This window comes from Primulina eburnea, chromosome 16, assembly GCF_022965805.1.
Source record: "Primulina eburnea isolate SZY01 chromosome 16, ASM2296580v1, whole genome shotgun sequence".
Lineage (NCBI taxonomy): Eukaryota > Viridiplantae > Streptophyta > Magnoliopsida > Lamiales > Gesneriaceae > Primulina > Primulina eburnea.
In genome coordinates, this window is record NC_133116.1 from 7,085,012 (window position 1) to 7,106,131 (window position 21,120).

At 33.6% G+C, this 21,120-nt stretch overlaps 4 protein-coding genes across 5 annotated transcripts; 2 read left to right on the forward strand and 2 right to left on the reverse strand.

Annotated features, from left to right (window-relative positions):
* The first annotated feature begins 6,186 nt into the window (after positions 1–6,186).
* LOC140815921 (uncharacterized) lies at positions 6,187–12,670 on the forward strand. 2 transcript variants are annotated; one of them, XM_073174962.1, is made up of 4 exons: positions 6,187–6,902; positions 8,935–9,170; positions 9,516–10,248; positions 10,588–12,670. In XM_073174962.1, the coding sequence occupies exons 2-4, from the start codon at positions 8,937–8,939 to the stop codon at positions 12,612–12,614; spliced, it is 2,994 nt and encodes a 997-aa protein (XP_073031063.1). In that variant the 5' UTR covers positions 6,187–6,902; positions 8,935–8,936; the 3' UTR covers positions 12,615–12,670. The 2 variants fall into 2 exon arrangements, with proteins under 2 accessions (XP_073031063.1, XP_073031064.1); XM_073174963.1 differs by lacking the exon at positions 6,187–6,902 and adding an exon at positions 7,685–7,774.
* A 1,115-nt stretch (positions 12,671–13,785) lies between these two features.
* Positions 13,786–14,665, forward strand: LOC140816310 (nodulin-related protein 2-like). The gene has a single exon (XM_073175497.1). It carries the CDS (start codon positions 13,908–13,910, stop codon positions 14,442–14,444), a length of 537 nt encoding a protein of 178 aa, XP_073031598.1. The 5' UTR covers positions 13,786–13,907; the 3' UTR covers positions 14,445–14,665.
* On the reverse strand, positions 14,113–16,384 carry LOC140816309 (uncharacterized). Its single transcript, XM_073175496.1, has 5 exons — positions 16,082–16,384; positions 15,735–15,986; positions 15,345–15,681; positions 15,146–15,227; positions 14,113–15,070 (listed from the first exon to the last, which is right to left on the reverse strand). The coding sequence occupies exons 2-5, from the start codon at positions 15,799–15,801 to the stop codon at positions 14,963–14,965; spliced, it is 594 nt and encodes a 197-aa protein (XP_073031597.1). The 5' UTR covers positions 15,802–15,986; positions 16,082–16,384; the 3' UTR covers positions 14,113–14,962.
* Positions 16,385–16,770: 386 nt separating this feature from the next.
* Positions 16,771–19,792, reverse strand: LOC140816308 (heparanase-like protein 2). The gene is made up of 9 exons (XM_073175495.1): positions 19,270–19,792; positions 19,123–19,159; positions 18,645–18,828; positions 18,395–18,543; positions 18,078–18,311; positions 17,814–18,003; positions 17,553–17,678; positions 17,370–17,469; positions 16,771–17,260 (listed from the first exon to the last, which is right to left on the reverse strand). Exons 1-9 carry the CDS (start codon positions 19,474–19,476, stop codon positions 16,955–16,957), a joined length of 1,533 nt encoding a protein of 510 aa, XP_073031596.1. The 5' UTR covers positions 19,477–19,792; the 3' UTR covers positions 16,771–16,954.
* Positions 19,793–21,120: the final 1,328 nt, after the last annotated feature.

The window sequence follows — 21,120 nt, forward strand, 5'->3', positions numbered from 1 at the left end:
TGCGTCTCCTTGTTTGGCAAAAGCGCTGAACGAATTCGTAAGATCATTATGGTGTATGGTTTTATAAAGAACATGCAAATTTGGTGGCCCTCACGATTTTGAGAGAAAAGTGACTTATTGCAAATTTCCAATAGAAAATATTCATATGATATTATGAAGAAAAAACAAAACAATAGAAATTAAAAGCTCTTAATATACGAAATATTTCATTCATATCATCGATAGAAATATCTAAGTATACCGTTCTACCAGCAAGCCGATCAATTATTAGTCTCAACAATTTCCTTCAATAACTGCACCGAATTTGTGATTCACCAAACTGAAAAATGTGATGATCATTGTTAGGATCAATTTGGAGGAAAATCGTTGAGCTACAATAGCTCGGTTCTTGAAATATTGAACACCGATGAATTAAACCGAGTTTGATTTTCAAACAAAGCGGAAGATACTCAAAATAATTATTCGTAAAAATTTATTAAACATTTTATAAATCATTTAAAATATATGCAAGTTGAACGAGTAAAAATATTTTATTGAAGTATTTTATCAAACACTTGGTATGCAATATTTTGGTGTATGAAGAGCACATAAAATGCTTCAAAAATGCATCTTTATAACAATAGAAATGATAAGTAAATGCGATAAATAAATAGACACAAATTTTTTTATGGATGTTCGGAGACTTCAAATATCCCATACGTCATCCCTTCTTCCCCTTGAGAATGATTCACTAGAAGACTTTGATTTATACAACTCTTTGTACAAACTTAATCTAGAAAGGCAACACCCAACTAGAACTCCTAGCACTCAAGATTGTAGGCAGCACCTCACAATCAACATATTGTTTTAATGTCTCATATGCAAAGACTACACACATTGTTTTACGTATTTGTGTTAAGACTCACTCATCTAATTTTTGAAGTTCAACTCTCATGTATATATGTGAGCGATTGTGTGTGAAAAATTTATTCTTTACAATATACATCTCAAATGTATTCTCACATAAGGACTGGTGTTCTCAACTAGCTGATAGCTAACTGCCTATATTTTGAATCCCCTTCAAAAGCTCTTGTTTGATCTTCAAGTTGTTGTATTATAGGCCCCAACAATTTTATATACATTAGATGCAAGAATAAGACCGTTTGCAAAGTTTCTGTACGGTTTCTAAAATTGCAACAGTCAAATTCGCATTGCTGAACATTTTCCCGAGCCTAAACTGGTCAACTGGTTTAGTTCAACTGGTCAGCTGCTCCACCGGTTCAGTTTCAACTGGTCAGCTTCTCAACTTGTTCAGTTCAACTGGTCAGCTGCTCAACTGGTTCAGTTTCAGCTGGTGTTTGCTGATTTCAGTTTGTGCATAACCAGTAGCTTCATTGTCATTTATCAGCATCTTAAGCTTCGATTCAGACTTTGACTTCTGAAGATGATTTGTAGATCATTGTCTTATATCTTCAACGTATTCTGAATCGCTTCATTCCAATAATCGAGCTTAGAGAAATGGCTAAAATACTGTAACTGCTCATATCAAACTGATTGTTATTTTCGTGCAATCATTTTGGTCATTCGGCGATCAGTTTGACTTAGATAACATCCGATTTTGTCCAATTGATGTGAAATATGACTTGTTTCGAATCGAGTTTTCTGATCATTCAAGTTGACTGATTGTCATTTGAAACATACAGCCGAGAGATATCATCAAAACACCGAAGCTTGCCAAAAAATCAGTTTGGCTAAATTCAGTTTCAGTTTCCTTATTGTGTTTGCAACTTCACACGTGAGTAAATATGTTAGAAATACAACAAATTTTGTTAATATCAAAATCAAGATTGTGAACGTGAAATGTTCCAATATCATAACTTTGTATAAATTATAATATCGAGCATTTGTCTTCTATATGACTGTAATGATGTAAGTAAGAGCAACTATACTAAAATCGTTTATGAGGATGAGACTGAAAGATCGTAATACATTAATACAAAGTGTTTAATTTATGATCAGATGGTTTTGAGTGAAGAAATTCACTATCTGCGGTTGCTTTCGATTATAATTACATATGGTAGGGCTTTTGACCACTTTGATACGGCACCTCATCTTTGGTCCAAAATAAAGAGAAATTAAAGGCAAAAACTCGTGTGAGACGGTATCACGGGACGTGTTTTGTGAGACAGATATCTTATTTGGATCATCCATGAAAAAGTATTACTTTTTAAGTTAATAATATTACTTTTTATCGTGAATATCGGTAGGTTTGACCCGTCTTAAAATAAAGATTCGCGAGACCGTCTCACAAGAGACCTACTCAAAATTAAAATAGAAAAACAAGAAATAGGGGGAAAAGAGAAGGGGTCAACAATCAAATTATCCTTAAACTGATTTTTTATCATACGGTAGAAACTACAAAATTAAAAACTTGTCAATTTTTTCGATTATGGTAGTTTTGTACTGAAGTTGTAGATAAAAAAAAACACTCAAGTAAATCCAGTTTTTTTTTAAAAAAAGTGTTTTTACTGTAAAAAAGAAAAAGAAACAATATGTTTTTTTTAAGAAAATAATTTTTTAATATAAAAATAATTACTTTTAGTATGTTGACTTATCCAAAACACACTCTTAATTTGCCTAATTAAATACCCCTAATTAAAGTACCATTATTTAAGAAAAATTTGCCAGTCTAGCTAGATGGATTTTGATTCGGCAAGAGATTTTGGATTAAAAGATTTGAACTTTAATGGATTTCCAGTAATATTTTTATCATATATATTTCAAATGAGTTCAAAAATAGCCTAAATCTAGAAACTATTTTTAACATGTTAATGAACTTTTTTTATAATTCCAAAAATTCATTTTAATCACCCAACTTCATAATTCCAAAAATGACTGGAGATTGTGGGGACTAATCAAATAAGAATTAAAAAAAAAAATTCTCTAGAACGATTAGTACACAATTAATTGACTATCAAACCCTTTTCATCTGCCATCCAATTCAGCTCTAAGATTTGTGGTTAATTAGTTGATAATGACATGCAAACGCCATTATTTAGCAAAGAATCAAGCTTTGTCATAAATAGTTAATTAGTATTATGCCATGTTTGTGACTTCCAAGCAAAAGTTTAAGGACTAATTTCTTTTTTGATTTTTCCTTAATGGAAACATACTTAGGTATTCTTTGCGAATTGTTAAAAAAATTAATTATGGACTTTAATTTTCAGTACAAAGTTTTGCAAATTTGTAAAGATAATCATATTTTTAAGGCATATGAAAACATTGCCTTGGTGTTCCGTGAAACACATATTAAATTTTTTTGATACTAAGTTATATTTGAGTAAAAGAAAAGTAGAAATTATATTAAAATTTTATAACTTAGGAATGATTTTTTTAAACGCAATTAGAGTGATAATTTGAATATGATGTGTTTACTGCAATAATTATTTTTATTGGGTAGAACAATCGAAACATGATATTTGAGTTGTTGTACGATTTAAAAGATTTGAGTTCCACCGTTACATCGGCTATAGTTTTTTTTTTTTTTTTTTTTAAAACAGTAAGCGCTATGTCTTACATGATGTTTTATTTTGTAATAATCTTTATGTTAATAGTTAAATTATATTATAAATTTAATGCATATATATAAAGAAAAAAATAAATAAATATTTTAGTGGTTTTAAATTTTGATAGGTTGGACTGTAGTTATATATGAGCTACCATTTTCCTAAAATAGGTTTCAGTGATATTTTTACTAACGAAAATGAAATAATTTTTAAATTTTATAAAGATATTTTTGGTATTTTAAAAATTACATTAACACCAAAAATATTTACTCTAAATCCCTTAGAATTATAGTTCTAAAAATAATCACAAACTATTATGAGATCATACATGAGTTAATTTTACGAGACAAATATTCGATCTGATTCAACTCATGAAAAAATATTACTTTTCACTTTAATCATGGATCGACTCACTACGTTCATGAGAACCGTGTTATATAAGACTTACTCAAAAATAACATAGCTAATTTTTTACTCCAATAACTTTAAAACATGACTAAAACATAAGACAATGCAATGATATATTAGGTAACAACTTGTGTGAGACGGTCGCACGAGTCGTATTTAGTGAGAAATATCTCTTATTTGGGTCATCCATGAAAAAATATTATTTTTTATGGTAAGAGTATTACTTGTTATTGTGAATATCGATATGATTGACTCGTCTAACAGATAAAGATTCCTGAGGCCTACTCAAGATCTTATCAATTACATCAAAAGCGTGTAATTGACTAGAATATCCCTACACCCAATTTTTCCTAGTTTGATCATTAACAAAGTAATGTGTTGAAAAGCCAAATAACTCAACTGTTAAAAGGGGATGGATGATATAGGCCCTTGCTAAAATAAGAAATTATCAAAGAATTTGGTATGTATCAATAAACAAAGACCGCAAATCTTTTTTTTTTCTTTTTCCATATTTTTATTTTAAAGTCAATACGAATTTTAATTTACATGGGACAGATACAAGAAGTCATGTACTAAAATCCATTATACAATTTTATTGTAAAACTACTTCAACAAATATTTGAATAATATATTATTTAAATAAATCAAAATATATTTTACTTGTTTTTAAACTACAATCTCTCTTTAATTTTGTGAAGAATAATTTAATATTGAATAAATAATATATATAGAGAATTAATTATTATATATCTTTATGATTAGCCAATAATCAATTGCCACTGTCTGGTTTAGAGGGCATGGGGATCAGCTGCTGGGCCTATCAAAGGCAGCAGTCCCTTTCCTGTAATTTACTAAAAGTCAGTGGTCAGTTAAAGAAATCTATCGAACCCTAAAATACTAAAAGTAAAAACCTTATCAGAACTACATCATCCTACCCGTTGGGACCCACAAAATGTCTTATGCGTCACATTATTATCATCTATATATATGTATGTATATGTATGTGTATAATTTTGAGACGATATCCATCAATCGTGTCTATCTTTGTCTTCACTTTGATGTACATATCCATTAATCGTGTCTATCTTTGTCTTCACTCTGATGTACATATCCATTAATCACTCTGATGTACAATTGATATGTTTTATTACTTTCGATAGGTGATTGTTATATCAATTATATATATATATATATATATATATATATATATATATATATATATATTTCAAAAATGGCAATGAATTCCTCTGCTTATCATTAAATATCAAACACCTTGAAAATTAAGAACTTGCTATAGAACACAAAAGATGCAATAATCCAAAGTAGGAAATAAAAAGTAAATAATTGATTATTATTTTTTCAATCTAAAATTTTAGATGTGTAAATTGGTCTATTCCATATATGCATATGCTCCCTTTCTTTCTTAGTTGAATCAATTATTGCTCTTTTTGAGATTCTGTAATTTTGTTTTTGAAAAATGTCATTTTCTTATCGGAAATATATTTCCCATAATTTATGATGCCCAACAATGTTAAGCACAAAGTCACTAATGTAAAATTAATTAACTATGGATGTTATCTGAGTGTCTGTATATGAGACGATGTAATCATACTAATTACCAACCGAATTAAAATGGTTCGGGGTCGTGAACCCAAAAAAATTAAATCTTTAAAGGTAAAAACTTGTGTGAGACGGTCTCACGAGTCGTATTTGTGAGACGGATATTTTATTTGGGTCACCCATGAAAAAAGTATTACTTTTTATGCTAAGAGTATTACTTTTTATTGTGAATATGGTTAGGGTTGACCCGTCTCACAAATTACGATCCATAAGACGATCTCACTTAAGACTCACTCATCTTTGAATTATCTCAAGTCTGAACTAAAATTGTACAATTAGTGGTGAAAACAATAAATGGGTCAAGGTAAGTAAGTATTCAATTGAAATTCTAACATCGTGTAATATTTTCTATCAAACAAAATTTTCTTCTGCCATGTATAAAATTTATAAAAAAAATTGAGTAATTAATTCGAACGAAAAAATAAATTTAGTATTCAAACTTATAAGATGAAATCCATATGTTAATTCAAACAAAAACAAAAATAAAAACAAAAAATCGTACTGTTCACAGAAAAATACGTACTGGATAGGTGGGGTGTATATTAACCTTATATAGCTGACAGTTTTATATTGTGAAATTAATTCTCATTTATATTTGCTGTACCAAAAGCTAGAAAGGTGGAGAGAAATTGGAGAATATACAAATCCCTCATTTATTTTTTTTGTTTGATTTTCGTTTATAACTCCAAAAACCCAGAAATGGTTTCAGTGCATCAATGGCCAGAACAAAGTAATCTTTTTTAAAACCTTCACGGTGTGTGTCTGTGCGTGAAAATAGCAGAGAATAAAAAGAGACCGGATGTTGACAAATTTCATGTCATTGTTCTTGGAAGGTCGTTGGTTTGGGTGAAGATTTCTTATATTAAATAATAATTATTGATACTGCTAATAAATATATATATACAGTTGCTAAAAAATCTTTCTTTATATGTATGTATAGTTTTTTTCTATCATTCTCTCTCTCTAGAGTTGCTATCTTGTTTTATTGAGAGAGAGAGAGAAGAGTGGCCCAGCAGATCGAACTCTTCAATCTTTAGCTGAGTTTGATGAGGATCTGAACTTCTTCAATGGAGTTACCAAACCACTCACTTTGTTTTTTATTTGTTTCATTTGACAATTATTAGTATCCTTTTTTTTGGTTTTGTTTTGGTTCCTTCTGGTTCTGTATCTTTTTTTTTACTATTTTTGTTGCCTTTCTTTAAAGTCACAGCGTAAAAGAGCATCTGAATTTCTAATGATTTTTGAGGTCTTGTTTCCTTGGAAATATTTTGGATGATTCAATTCATAAGGGGTTCTTGAACAGAAGTGGTTCCATGATGTGGGTCTGAGGTAATTATACTTTTTTAAACTTTTGTTTAATGTTTTAATCTTTTTTAAGATTTACCCAGTTTTTGACTGTGGTTCATAAGAAGAAAATATTTTATTTTGCCTTTTAAATTGGGATTTCGATAAATAATCCGGTAATTGAGTTATGATTGCTTTGTAAATGTAGGTTTTGAGTTTGATGTATCATTGGTTTCATTAAAATTACTTATTGAAGTAGGTGCTCATCCATTTGGGCAGTTCATTGGAGTTAAATTGATTTTATCTTTTGATTTTGATCTGTGATAATTCATTTGGGTTATTCTTTCTGTATGTTCTTGTTAGCAGGGATGATATGTGCAATTTTGTTTTGTGTTGGCTACCAAATATCTTTGCGTTTATTTATATTTGTTGGTCACTTGATCTCCATATTGTGCATGCCGAATAAAATGTTGCTGAGTGTAATCGTATTGGTTTGAAGGGTGTATATTTTGATTGTTTGTTTAAATTGCTTTGGTTTCTTAAGTACATTATGAAGTTCTTTTATAAAAGCATGCTATGTTGTGACCCGCTCGACGTTCTATTGCTTTAATTTATGCGCGAGGCACATGGGTGTTTTCTAGGTGAAAGAACAACCTTTTACCAAATAGTTTTTTATGCCTCGTTATGCTGCTCTTTTTGGCGCATTACTAGTCGTAAAAATCTTGTTTGTCATGACTTTAGCTGTTACTAAACTAGAGAAAAATCACTAATGTGTTATATCCCTCTTCTGGTATACTTATGGATATCTTTGAAACTCTGATGTGATTTAGAAGTACTTTGGTGGTAATCAAATATCGCAATTGTGGGGCTGTTGGATTTTCATAGCTTAAGTTTTGAGTTCAGGCCACATAGAGCATGTGAGTATGAATTCTTTTTGACAAAACAACTTAGAAGATTCTTTGAAATTCTCCGGAAACGGATGTTTTCGCCTCATATATCCTGATATCCTCTAACACGTGTGATGTGACTGTCCATGACATTTTATAACCGTAATCTGTACATAATCTAATGTCCAGCTACGCATTTTGCGATACTATTTAATGTTTTCTTGACTACACATGAATAGTTTTCTCCATAGTTGTTTTCACAGAGAATACGATGAAAATTTTGTCATCCAATCCTAAGAGACTGAGAAGTTAGTATATGCATAATGGACGCATTGGGTGTACAACTGACTGATTTTGGCATTTACTTACCTATAATTTGCTGGTACTGTATTAATTCATTGGAAAAAAGGTTCTCCCGCATTTACTGTTTCAAGAATCTGCCAGCGGTGATTGGAAAATAAGTCTCCTATAACTTTCACTTTTCTTGGGAGAGAAAAAAATGCCTCTTTCAAAGAAAAACAGTACCCTCTTTCAGGGATAAATCAATTCTTTGTCTTAGTTCCCTGCTATTGTTTGTAGAAGCACTTAAATTTTATTTATATTCATCTCCACATTTTTTTCCTGTACAAATGTGTTATAGATCTCGAATTCTTACTGAAGAACTTGAATTGTCGGGTGCAGTCCCGTGATTCTGTGCTTATTCTTTCTGTAATTGTTATTTTCTATCTGTGTACTGTTTTCCCATGCATTGATTTATTTCTTAATAAATAATGCTAAAGCCCTTTGCTTAATTTCGGTAACAAAAGATGAGATTTGTATCGTCTTAACTTTTTATTGTATGTCGAATGATATATTGGTTCAGCGCACATCAACGTCTGATTTCAAAATGTTGTACTTTTTCATTGGATGGTCATTTTTTATCTTGTTTGCGTTGAGAGAGCCTGTAACGTTTTCAGATCTTATTCAAGATGAATTTTAGTTAAAAAAATCCCATCCCTGTCACCCCACTTGTTTCATTTCATTGCTTTGTCATTTTTGAGAGTCAAGAACATGATAGGCTACTTATATGCCTGGATATCTTTTTTATGTTCAACAATTGCGAACATGAAATTGATGACGAGTTATTAAATTGAACAAATAATGTCACACGGCTTTGTGGAATTCTGATTTACATTGAATACTGATTACAGGAATGGGGACCAAAGTACATTGCAAAAGCTACTTGCCAGGATATTATTCCATGAGAGATCTGAACGAAGATTCAATCAGTAGTAGCTGGCCCCTATTTAACGGAGACAAAACTGTAGCAAATGGGCAGTATTTCAATGGGTTCATGCCAAAAACTGCAATAAATGGTTATCCTGAGAATGACAAGGATGCATTAAAGCAAAAAATGATCGAACATGAGACTGTTTTCAGAAATCAGGTAATCCAGATTCATTTCTTGATTATATCCTTTTCATTAAAAATATCGAATTCAAAAAATTGAGTAATATAGCGTGGTAGCTAGAGTTCACATGTCCTAACTTAATAGCCGTGTAAAAAAAATAAAATAAATAGGCTGATATTTTATTAATCCAGTTCTGGATGACCTTTATCGCCTAAAGTCTGAATATACATCTGTATGCTTGATTTCATTTGGGCTAATATTTTCGGTCTTCCACATAGAGGTGTCCATATTGAAGCAAAAATAACATTATTGGTCTTCCTACAAGTGGCTTCTGACAAATACGCAAGAAAAACTAATTTCTTGATGTTTTTTTGAATCTAGGTATATGAACTCCACCGTCTTTACAGAATTCAAACGGATATGATGGAAGAGGTAAAAAGGAAAGAGTTACATAAACAAGGAGCATCAATAGAACCGTCATCATCATCAAGTCTTCAAGGATTTCAAATGCCATCCAATGATACTCGTAAATGGCATATGGCTGGATTTCCTTTGTCAAATTCTGATCATGGTAGAACATCAATTTTGGGAGTTGAGGTTGTCACTTCTCCCATGAGTTGCACCAAAGGAAAAGAAAATCAGACGAGTCAGTTTCTGTTCCACAACAGATCTACTTCGAAGGACTGCGAAGCATTGAATTCTAGGCCTTTGAAGGTGAGGAGGAAGTTGTTTGATCTTCAACTTCCTGCTGAAGAGTATGTTGATTCTGAAGAAGGGGAAAACTTACAGGAGGACAAAGTAAATGCAAGTTTCCTTAAAAGTCATGATGGTGTGAAGGCTAATTGTCCAATAGATACTTTTACTTCTGATTCTTGTTTCAGAAGTTCGGTTGGGTTAGCCGATTTAAACAAACCCGTTCAGATTGAAGAATCAATGTCTCCGTTACTGGTTGATTTCCACGGCAATACTTCCTCCAACGGGGAGACAAAAGGGATGAATCAGCCAGCTAAGTCAAATGCAAGAGTTTTAGGTGTAACCCATGGTTTTTTGAAGAACTCATCTGTTGAAAGTGAATTCAACAAGAGGGGGCGGTTCTCCTACATGCATGAAGCTGGTAAAATTTTCATATTTTTTCTTTAATTTTGTTATGTTCGTCACTATGATACGCCATCCCACGTCGGATCACGAGGAGTATTTAAATTGGTTAATTAATAGTCATAATGTACTCCTATAACAACTTGAGTTTTGTAAAGCGATGACAAATATGAAATAGTTGTTATAAGAGTTCATTATGCAATCGCGATTGCGGGGGAGGTCTCGGGACGTGACAATCACTTTCCTCATATATGTTTCGTTTGATGCCATACTTGCATGAATTCAGCATTTAATTGAATATCTTTCCTTTTTCATTGTTAAAGTAATTAGCTTAAATTTGCTATGTTTTTGCTCTCAGGGTCTAGTAATAACCTTGGCACCCAGAGTCAATGTCTTCCGCAAGATAAGTTGCCTGTGGCTTACAACCCGGTCCAAGCTACACTGAACCAGCTTCATCATGCTTCTGGATATGCTCCAGGATATCCTACTGTTTATTGCATGGAAAATCTGTGGAGAGATGGATCCCACTGTGGTGAGTTTAATACCCAGTTGGAACCACTTGTAGCTTCTCAGAGTTCACACCCATTCTTTAGTTCTCGTTGTTTTCCCGGCTCACAGGCTCACTCCATCTCACCATTGGCTAAGCCAAAAAGTAGGTTTACTGAACAGATAACCACATCTGGATCGCCTTCAATCCAGGAACACTTTGGAGGAAAGTGGCAAGCAAATGATAGTTATAGATTTAATGCAGGTTTGAGAAACGAACAAACAACGAGAAATGGGTTTTCACATGGGTCTGCCTCGGGAAACAAAGAACTACAGGCTCACTTGCCATCGGCTGGCTTTGGTTATCTGAACTGCAGTCAGGGTGATAAAGTAGTATTTGATCGCTCAATTAATCACGGATTTGGGATTTTTGCGAAGGGATCCTGTCATGTGGATTCAAAGCCTGTACTGGATATTAACTTGAACGAGGTATTTTCGAACTCGTCGAATGAGCCCTGGGCCCGGCAAGATTTCAATACAGTAGATCGAAAAGGTAAGCATGAAGATCATGTCTCAGCACTGCCTTGGCTTAGACCTAAGCCAACTAATGGCAATGAAGGGAACTCAAGTGTCCCTAGTGCTTCTTTGTGTGGTAATCGAGAGCCAATTAGGGATCTTAATCAGCCGTACACCCCATTGGTTATCTTGGCTTCAAATGATTGTGTAATTGTGGAGAAAAAGGAGATTGCTGAGACTCGAAATGTTCAGAAAATTCTTGGGTTTCCAGTAGTTGACACAATTGCCCGAGAACACGAGCCATTCTCACTTCTTTCCTCCTCGACCATTGTTAATTCCTCTCCCGACAAAAATAACAAAAGGAAGAACAGAATTGACATAAATCTAGCGTATGAGCCAGAGGAGCTGGAAGCTAATGAAGAGCAACACATGGAAAAGGCGACGCAAGGCGCCTGCTACATTGATTTAAACTCTTGTGTAAGTGATTGTGAAGATCCTCCAGTACGGTCATATGAAAGTCAGAGCAACAGCCATAAGGTAACAAAGGAGATAGATTTGGAAGCTCCTGTCTTCCTGGAGAGTGACGATCACGATACACCATCCATGGAAAATCTTCCCGATATTGTTTCGTTACACTCGATAGAAAAGAAAGTGGAACAAACACCGGACGAGGTTCTTCGAAATGCAGCAGATGCGCTAATCGCCATCTCATCATCTTGTCCAAATATCGATGTGTCTGAAGTTTCCTTGGCGGATTCACTCCTCTGGTTTGTCAATACCATGTCCGTGTGCGCTATTGAACTGGAGTGTGTATCCCGTAAAGAATCAAGAACCAGAGATGGTTCCCCACTGCAAGGTTTGTACGAGGAGATTGATGAATTTGAGGCCATGACATTGCAACTTGTTGAAACTAAAGAAGATGACAACATGCCTATAACCTTTGTTCCCGAAGCCCAGATAGAGGACACGGGAGCCAATATGTTAGTCACTAGAACTCGTAGGGGTCAGTCAAGGAGAGGAAGACAGCGAAGGGACTTTCAAAGGGACATCCTACCCGGTCTAACATCGTTGTCAAGGCATGAAGTTGCCGAGGATCTTCAGACATTTGGAGGGCTGATGAGAGCTACTGGCCATCACTGGAATTCGGGATTGACCAGAAGAAACGGCGGTAGAAACAGAGGTGCTAGGGGTAGGAGACGATCAGTCATTGAAACAGTCCCTAATATCATTCCAACCACAGTCTGCACTTCATTGGTGCAGCAACTAAACAACATTGAGTCTGGTTTGGAGGACAGAAGTCTAACAGGGTGGGGAAAGACAACTAGGCGCCCCCGTCGACAACGATGCCCTGCAGGTATTCCTCCTACAATCACATTAAGATGAGAGTAATCAAAACAAGGCAATACTTTCTTTAATTCTGAGTTTACAGAGGGAAACATGAGCTTGTTTGAGTGATTACGGGTTTGAAGTAGTCGACTGTCTTTGTAAATGTCGTTTTAGCGATCTTTCTTGATTCTTGACTTTGATTTACCAATTTGCATCTGTTTACAAATAATGTCACCCGATTTCATCTTGATATATAAAATAGCATTTTTTCAAATGCAAGTGTATGTTTGATCTAATGACAAATATTCAGCAATTCTAGCTTCAAATTAATGAATGTAAGAAGAATTTGAAATGTTATTTAACCCATGTAAAATATATATGTTGTAGAGACTCCTTATGAAAACTAGTTAAAAACTTGTGTGAGACGATCTCACGAGTCGTATTTTGTGAGACGGATATCTTATTTGGGCCATCCATGAAAAAATAATATTTTTTATGCTAAAAATATTATTTTTTATTGTGAATATCGGTAAAAATGTGCTAAAAAATATTATTTTGAATATGCTAAAAAATATGCTAAAAATTTTTGATGCTACCTATCGGCTATGGGTGGTTCCACAACTCTCATCCAAGGGCTAGGCTACAATGGAGTCACATGTAATCTTTTCAGATTTGTAACATCACCACCATCTTACTTCGTATTTATTTGAATTTGAAATTCGAGACCCAAATATATTCATACCATAGTTTTTCATTCAACATATATTTTATTTTCAAACTCAACTCTCATAAATGTATTTATTGCGAGCTTATTTATATAAATATAATATAACAAATAAAACTTAAACTTCCAACTAGAGTTTGATAAAAAAAAATCAATTGAAATAAAAAGTTTCGACCACAACTGATATATTAAAACTTATGAAAAAACTCATAATCTATATCATATAAATTTAAATTCAAAATTCATATTAGAACTATTACTAAATAATGTTCCCAAATTGTTGAGCGGGTCTCATGTGAGACCAATACGTGAGATGAGTCAATAATATTCATATTCACAATAAAAAATAATATTTTTTCATGGTTGACCCAAATAAGAGATCCGTCTCACAAATACCACTTATGAGATCGTCCCGTACAAGTTTTTGCCCAAATTGTTTTGCAATATTTTCGAAATCTTGGGCAACTTGATCCATCACAGGTGAATTTTCATTCTCAAAGTCAAGCTTAGAATCGTGTCTTCTTTCCTTCCACTTCTTCCCACGAAAAAATCTCCACCACCAAACTCTCTATTTACCTTTCATCTTCCCTCCATTTTCTCTCATTACTTCGCCAATTTTCCTTGCAATGGATTTCTTGTCCGATATCACGAAACATGATCACGATTCCAAGCCGAAGCCAACTTCCGATCACTCCACGAACCCCGATCACGGGCACCACAAGAGACCATCAAACTCCGACCTTCTCAACAGCGCCAAGGTGGTAGCTGACGCGGCGAAATCCCATCTCCGCCATGAGCCACAGAAGCATGAAAATGGGATGGTCGCTAATGCGGCCGCGGATCTACTATGCGGCGCTTCAGAGTACGGAAATCTAGATGATAGTAAAGGAATGGGAAAGTACGTTGACAAGGCGGAGGATTATCTCCGCCAGTACCACACGACTCACTCCACCACCACCGTTGTTGATTCCCACGGTAACAAAACCACCACCACCACTACCTCCACCACCGTCACCACCGACCCTGAAAAAGATCCCGCCACTGGCGGCGTTGGGGACTATGTCAAAATGGCTGAAGGTTTCTTGCACAAGCCGTCTGGAGGCGGTGGAGGAGCCGGCGCTGGGGATTTCATGAAGATGGCCGGGGATTTCTTGAAGAACTAGGCGACTTTTGTACTTTGGGACTTGATTTTTTTTCCACACTGGTGGAACTCACCTTAGTTTGTTTGTTATAAAAATGCTATATTTTGTAATCTTTCCCTCTGGTTTTTTGCTTTGTCTTTTGAAGTTGTAATAATTGATTATATGATTTGCGATGAGATGTATGTAAAGAACACCATCTGTCCAATTAATTTATAAATTTATTATTGAGTCTCCAAATTTAAGTTTTTCTTGTTTATTCTAATAATTAGCATGTCTAATGGATTCAAGAACTTTTCTTATGATGCATATTGAAGATTTTTTTGTATTCATTTACTGATGATCTGTTTGAGGTATTCTAAACTTCACGAATTTTCGCAGCATGACATTTTATACAGTTTCACTTGAAAACTACACAATATTTACAAGTTCTTACAATTTTCTCTGTCTTTATCGTTGATGGTATTCAAAAGCACAGACATGTTGCTGGAATTTTTCCAGTTAATCTGATTTTATTCACTTTCTCTTTCATTTTGATCTCCTCATTTCTGCGGTTCTTCTCTGCCTTGCCCTGGCTGCTTCTGCAACTTCTTGGATTCTTGTGATGTTGATTCGATAGCTCTCTTATCCATTTCAGCCTGAAAGTTGTTCTGTCTTGATTGTTAGATCTCAATAACCTTAACTTCTAATGTTGATCGAAGGGGGTTGGTGATGAGAATGAGTACCTCTCTTCTTTTGACTTTGCGTGTCGCATTTGTCATCTTCTTAGTCTCCCACTTTTCGATGGTGTCCATCATCTTTTCGTGTCTGAAACTTCTTTCATTATATGCAAGAATTACCTAAAAACGAAGGGTCTTTGGAATCAATTAAGTTTCTAAAAAAGATGTTTTTGTTTTTGAAAGCTGTCTCTAAAACCACTATTACCGCTCCCCAACTCTTGTCATCGCTTCTTTCTCCCAAGCATCCGCCATAGATTCTCTAGGTCCAAGTTTTGCTGCAGGCGTTGGTGCTGGAATCTCAGCCTTTTCGCTTCCAGTGGTGATATTCAAATTCTTAAATGCGAAAGTTGGAGGCGTTTCAGCTACTGGATTTTTGGATTTGTTACTGGTTCTTTCATCTTTCAGGCCTATATCAGCATAACTAGCTTTCTTCTTCATAGATGGAGTGACATTACTTCCGGTATTGGGCTTCGTTTTGCCTGTTGAAGTGCTTTTTGGCACCTTGATATCTTGATCTTTGAAACTCGCCTTTGAAAATTCATCTGATGCATTCGTAACTACTTTTTGTGAACTTTTAGACATGATTTGCTCTTACCTGTAATCTTGGCTGAAGTTTTAGGCCGTTCGGGTGGGATTCCAGGAACTTCTACTTTGCTTTTCATCTTGTTTAAAGATTTATCAGAAGCATATGTTTCCACTTTTCAATCTTCCACCCCCGATTCTTCGAGTGATTTGACAGCGTATGCTGCTGCTGCTGCTGTGAGATAATGAGCGTCACTGAAATCATAATCCCAACTCATCTGTCTGGACAATTGTCTTCTTATCCAGCCTTGGCTTCTTCTCTTCTCTGCATTAATTCGAAACATAGTAAAAATAAATTACCGAAACGATAAAATTCGAAAATTTTAGAAGCGAATCTCATTTGCAACCCGAACCATATACCTCTAAGAGATCGGGGAGGGATTCTTTTGTCTTCTTCCATGCTGCTACCCTCCTGTTTATCTTCTTGCCTTTGTACTACCAAATCTTGCCCAGGAAAAATGGTATGCAATTATGAAACTTGGAGAACCAAATACATATTTGTTCTTTTAAAAAAAATTCAGCAGCTTATACCTCGTTTGCTTAATCAAAATATCCATTATAGAAAAAAGAAATGTTGTTTTTAGAAACTTCTTGGGGTAAAGGAACTAAAGTTTGTGATTCCCACCATTTGTTTGGTATTATAAAGGAGAATCAATACAAGAAGAAAGAGTAAGAAACCTTAGAGGTGCTTTGCATGGAAGGAATGGTTTTGAATCTTAGAACACTCCATGAAAAGGCGCACTTTGCTTCTTCTATTTTGCCACTCTTCAATTTTCTAAGCAGAGACAGATGGTTTTTTCCATTTCTTCTGCATTGCCACTGTTAAAGAATCGAACTCACGTCTTTCTCTTTATTGGGAGAGGTTTTAATATTTTATGTTGGTGTCGGCTACAATATTTAAATTTGGTAACTGATGATTATACACTAAATAAATTATATAAAACATTTAAAACATAATTCTTATATATAAAATAAGCTAATTTGGTAAGTGATGATTAATATAGTAATACTTTAGATTTCTTTATGATGCACTTTATTTAATGTATATGTTTATTTAATACAAGACTGTATCCACAAAAAAATATTACATGAAAAATTGAAAGAAAATAAAAAAAGCCCAAAACGAGAAGCACATTTTTTCTTCCCCTCTGAAATTCTTACATTTTTTAAAAAATAAATTAAAATTCTTACACACACACACATATATTTTTTGAAAAAACAGAGACTTGTTCTCTAAGCACAAGCTGGTGCTCTAAATCCTTTAACAATGACAAAAGCTATCGATTTGGGTGCCAATATAACTGGAAATTTGGCGTCGGCAATCTTTGGATTCAACATAGGAATATCAAATGATTCTGTGAGCTTCAACGGAGTTCCATTCAGCAACAACACATCACTTAGGATATTTCCATCTTTTGGAGCCAAATGGTACTCTTCCCTTTGATTGTATTGTCCAGCATACGAGTTCACGTCATTAGTTATCGAAACATCAAACGTCGTTGAATTCGACATGTTTATCAAAAGCACAGATATTCCTGTCTGAATAAGGCATCATATTTTCAGTCTTTAAGAAAACTTCTTGTAAGTTGTACAAAAAGGAATAATTTGGAATTTTTTTTTCACATTTCTTGTTTGTGATTTAACTCACTGTTTTCTTGGAGCAATGAGAGTAGACACGCAAGAACGGGGAGCCAATGTGAGAAGCAGCGAGGACGTTCTTTCCCATCAAACGACTCCATAAGAGCGCGCTATAAACGAAAATAAACTTATGCAACAAGGACAAAAGTTACTTGAAAATAACAATTTGGAGAATTGTCGGATTGAAACTGACCCATAATAATCTGGATTGGGGATGAATGAAGTCGTGTTCAAGAGGCCATAGTTTCCTCCAATTAAGGTTTGTCTGCAGAAAACCTTGTGGTTGAATCTCGATGCCATTCCCAGTTGATCCAAATACCTGTTTTCAATAAAATCTTGTTCATAGGATCATCAAAACAATAAGAATTCTAGGCCATTAAAATTTCCTTACATCATTATTTTTTAACTGCTTGTACAGATTTCTAGAATACAGAAAGAAAGAGATGTATTATACCAAAATCCATTAACAAATGTATGCGACACATCCTTGCCACCACTGTTGAAAGCCCCACCAGCTTCTCCAACCCATGCACTTGTCCATGGTCCGAATGAACTGATGCTGCTGGAAATATCGCTGTACGTCTGAGAGATACGATCGAGAAAATGCGGATCTTGAATCTTGTTGATTAGACTTGGATCATTACCTGGAGAAGATCGAATAAGTCCAAATGAACAAACACCGAGAAATGAGTGTAATGAGCCTTGATTTTGTACAGACCTGGTCCGAGATTGTAGATATGGTGTGTCAAACCATCAACTACATTCGGTCCCGAAGCCTTCAGGAATGTGTCAAACCATTGCTTCTCGTAAAATCCAGCAGGGCCTAAAACTTTAGGTTCTGTGGTTGGATTAGGGTACAAAATCTTGATTAGTTTTTTGAGTGCAATCATATCTTTGCCATATTGTTCTGCTTCTATTCGTCCAGCAACCCCACTTCCACATAGCTCATTTCCTATAAAATAAAATAAAAAATAAATCTATGAGGTGATACCTCTATTTGCAAGAAAATTATGAACTTCACATAGCTTTCTTTACCAAGTTCATACGAATCAATCTTGTATCCTTTATAGGCAGTGTACTTCATGAAATCGTAGGCGTTTCTCCAGTTCCAGCCGCCGCTGTAAAGAGAACCATCGGTTTTCTTCTTTCCAATGAGGGCATTCAAGCCAAATGTAATCTTAGCCCTGCAAGAATACCATTATTTTCCTCTCAAGTACATCGGTTCGTTCTTACAAATGAGAGGAATAGAACCAAGATTTTGATATTTCGAAGTCTGGTTATATACCCGGTTTCGCTGAATAATTTGTTCATGAGATCCCATCTATCCAATTGAAGACAACCTATTGAAAATCCAAACAATCCATTCTCGCTTTTTCTGAAATGCGGGCATTTTTCGGAGAAAGTTCCGATTTTGTACAGAACCTGATCTTGCAGCGAACCTCCAATTCTGATCCGAAGAGGGTTGAATGCTAATTCCCCAGTCATAGCAAATCGAATTTCAGTCACGTAAAATCATGAAATATATTGGTTCTCTAAACAAAAACAGTGCATAAAAGTGAAAAAAAAAACCCAGTTACTGATGACCAGATTGAATCAGCAGGCTAGAACAAGTTCAAAATTTCTGCATTACTTTTCTCATAATTTACATTTCACACCACATTTCAGGGTGACCGAGACTTATGATAGATACCAAGAAGTAGATAATGTATCTCAACAATTATTTTAACAACAAATTAGCAGTGGGCCACGTCCCAAATACTAACCTTTGATGGCATTTGCCAGAATCTTGCTATTCAAATCCTGGAGAAAAAAAAAAGAAAAGAAAAAGGAAGAGAAAAGAACACAATCACGACAACAATTTCTTCTGTATTTCACAATAAATTGGAATCTAAATTTCAAGAAAGCAGTACCAAATTGAGAATGCCCGCTTTTCCCCATGGGCACTGGTTGTAGTTACATTTACTTTCCGGCCACCAATCCAGTGTTGCACATATGAAGTTATCGTCTGTCTCGGCTATGGAGCTTACTCCCTTCACTGTTAACTCCACTTTTTCCGCACAAGAAACACAAATCAATAATAAAAAAATACAGCAAATAAAACCACCCTTTAATTCCATTTTCAGAAAGTTTTGATCTTTGGGCCAATCTGTGGAGATAAAATTGATTTGTTCCAGTGATCCAAATCTTTTAGTCCATCCCTCTTATATTCGAATGACTGTTCAATACTTGACATTGGTATTGTTTACTAAAACAAGTAGAATAAAGCAGAGAACGCTTTCGAAAAGAATAAAATAAACACAACAGTCAGTATAATTTGACAGTTAGTTGAATTGAAGATCACTTGTTTGGTGGTTGGATGAGTAGCATAAAAGATCAAAAAATTGAAAATGATAGTGGTTGGATATGAAATAAATGGAGTAGTGTATCCACTCTCTGTATGCTCCATGGTCCCAAATCCACCAGACTTTTTCTTCATGTATCGGTTTGGATGTCCCCCTCACCCTTCAAGAAAATGGCATGTATGTGTATATGCTTACACGTCTCTAAAGTCTAAACTAACATACTTCTATAACCAATATTTCATGTATACTACGTAAAAAAAATTATTTTTTGTGATACTGATTAAAATTAGCAAGTATATATATATATATATATATATATATATATATATATATATATATATATATATATATATATATATATATATAAACTTTAAATATTATTATACAAAATTATTATATCAAAATATTTATGTCATTTAAGATAACACTCAAAATAAAGAGAATGATCTTCTGTTATTAAATTGACTTCTTTATCTTCTCGGAGTAAAACTATTACTAATTAAAAAAATAGAAACTATATTTTAAAAAATCATATATTATTTTGTTTATAAAGAATTTTAAAAATAAATAAATATTTTCAAAAAATCAATTTTTTTGTCATTTATTATATTAATATTTTTTGCTTAAAAATTTTAATTATTTTTTAGGGCATCTTAAAAAATATTTATATTAAAATTCTAATATAATAATAATAATCTAGACAATTAATATACCAAAAATTCACCAAATTATTTTAAAAATTGAAAAACATAATAATATATAAAAAAAATTAATACGACAAAGATTAGTCAGAACGAAATATATAAAAATAACACAAAATTGAAAAATACAACCGAAATAAAATCAATACAGATACTTGCATTTTATTTTTTCAAAGAACATCAAATTTAAATTTTTTAAAAAAATGAAAAAAAAATTATATTTTTCATATTTATTTTTTATTTTTTAAAATATTTATTATGTTAGATGAATATATTAATACTGATAAATATTTCATTTTATAACATGTTATTTTTATGAAAACTCTCAAATATGGAAAAAAATTCAGTTAATATATATATATATATATCCGCCCAATGCCATCAGTTATCGGTTAAATGTCTTTAAATCTTATTTAAAGAAAATAATGAAAATTTTTATTTAAAAAACATATAGGTGTTAAATTTTTCCATGATTTAGAGAATATTGCTAAAAACCCATAAGTCTCCAACGATACATCTGTATGTTCATTTTTCATGGCCATTTATGATTTTCTAATCTTTACTTAATTAAGATTAAGATGACTTAAACCTACATATCTTTATAATTTGATTGTTTATTCTTCATGTTCATTAATTAGCATCTATAGTTCATTAATTAGCATCTATGACATATGAAAAATGGGAAAAGTAGTTCTAGGTGATGAGATCGATCTAGAGA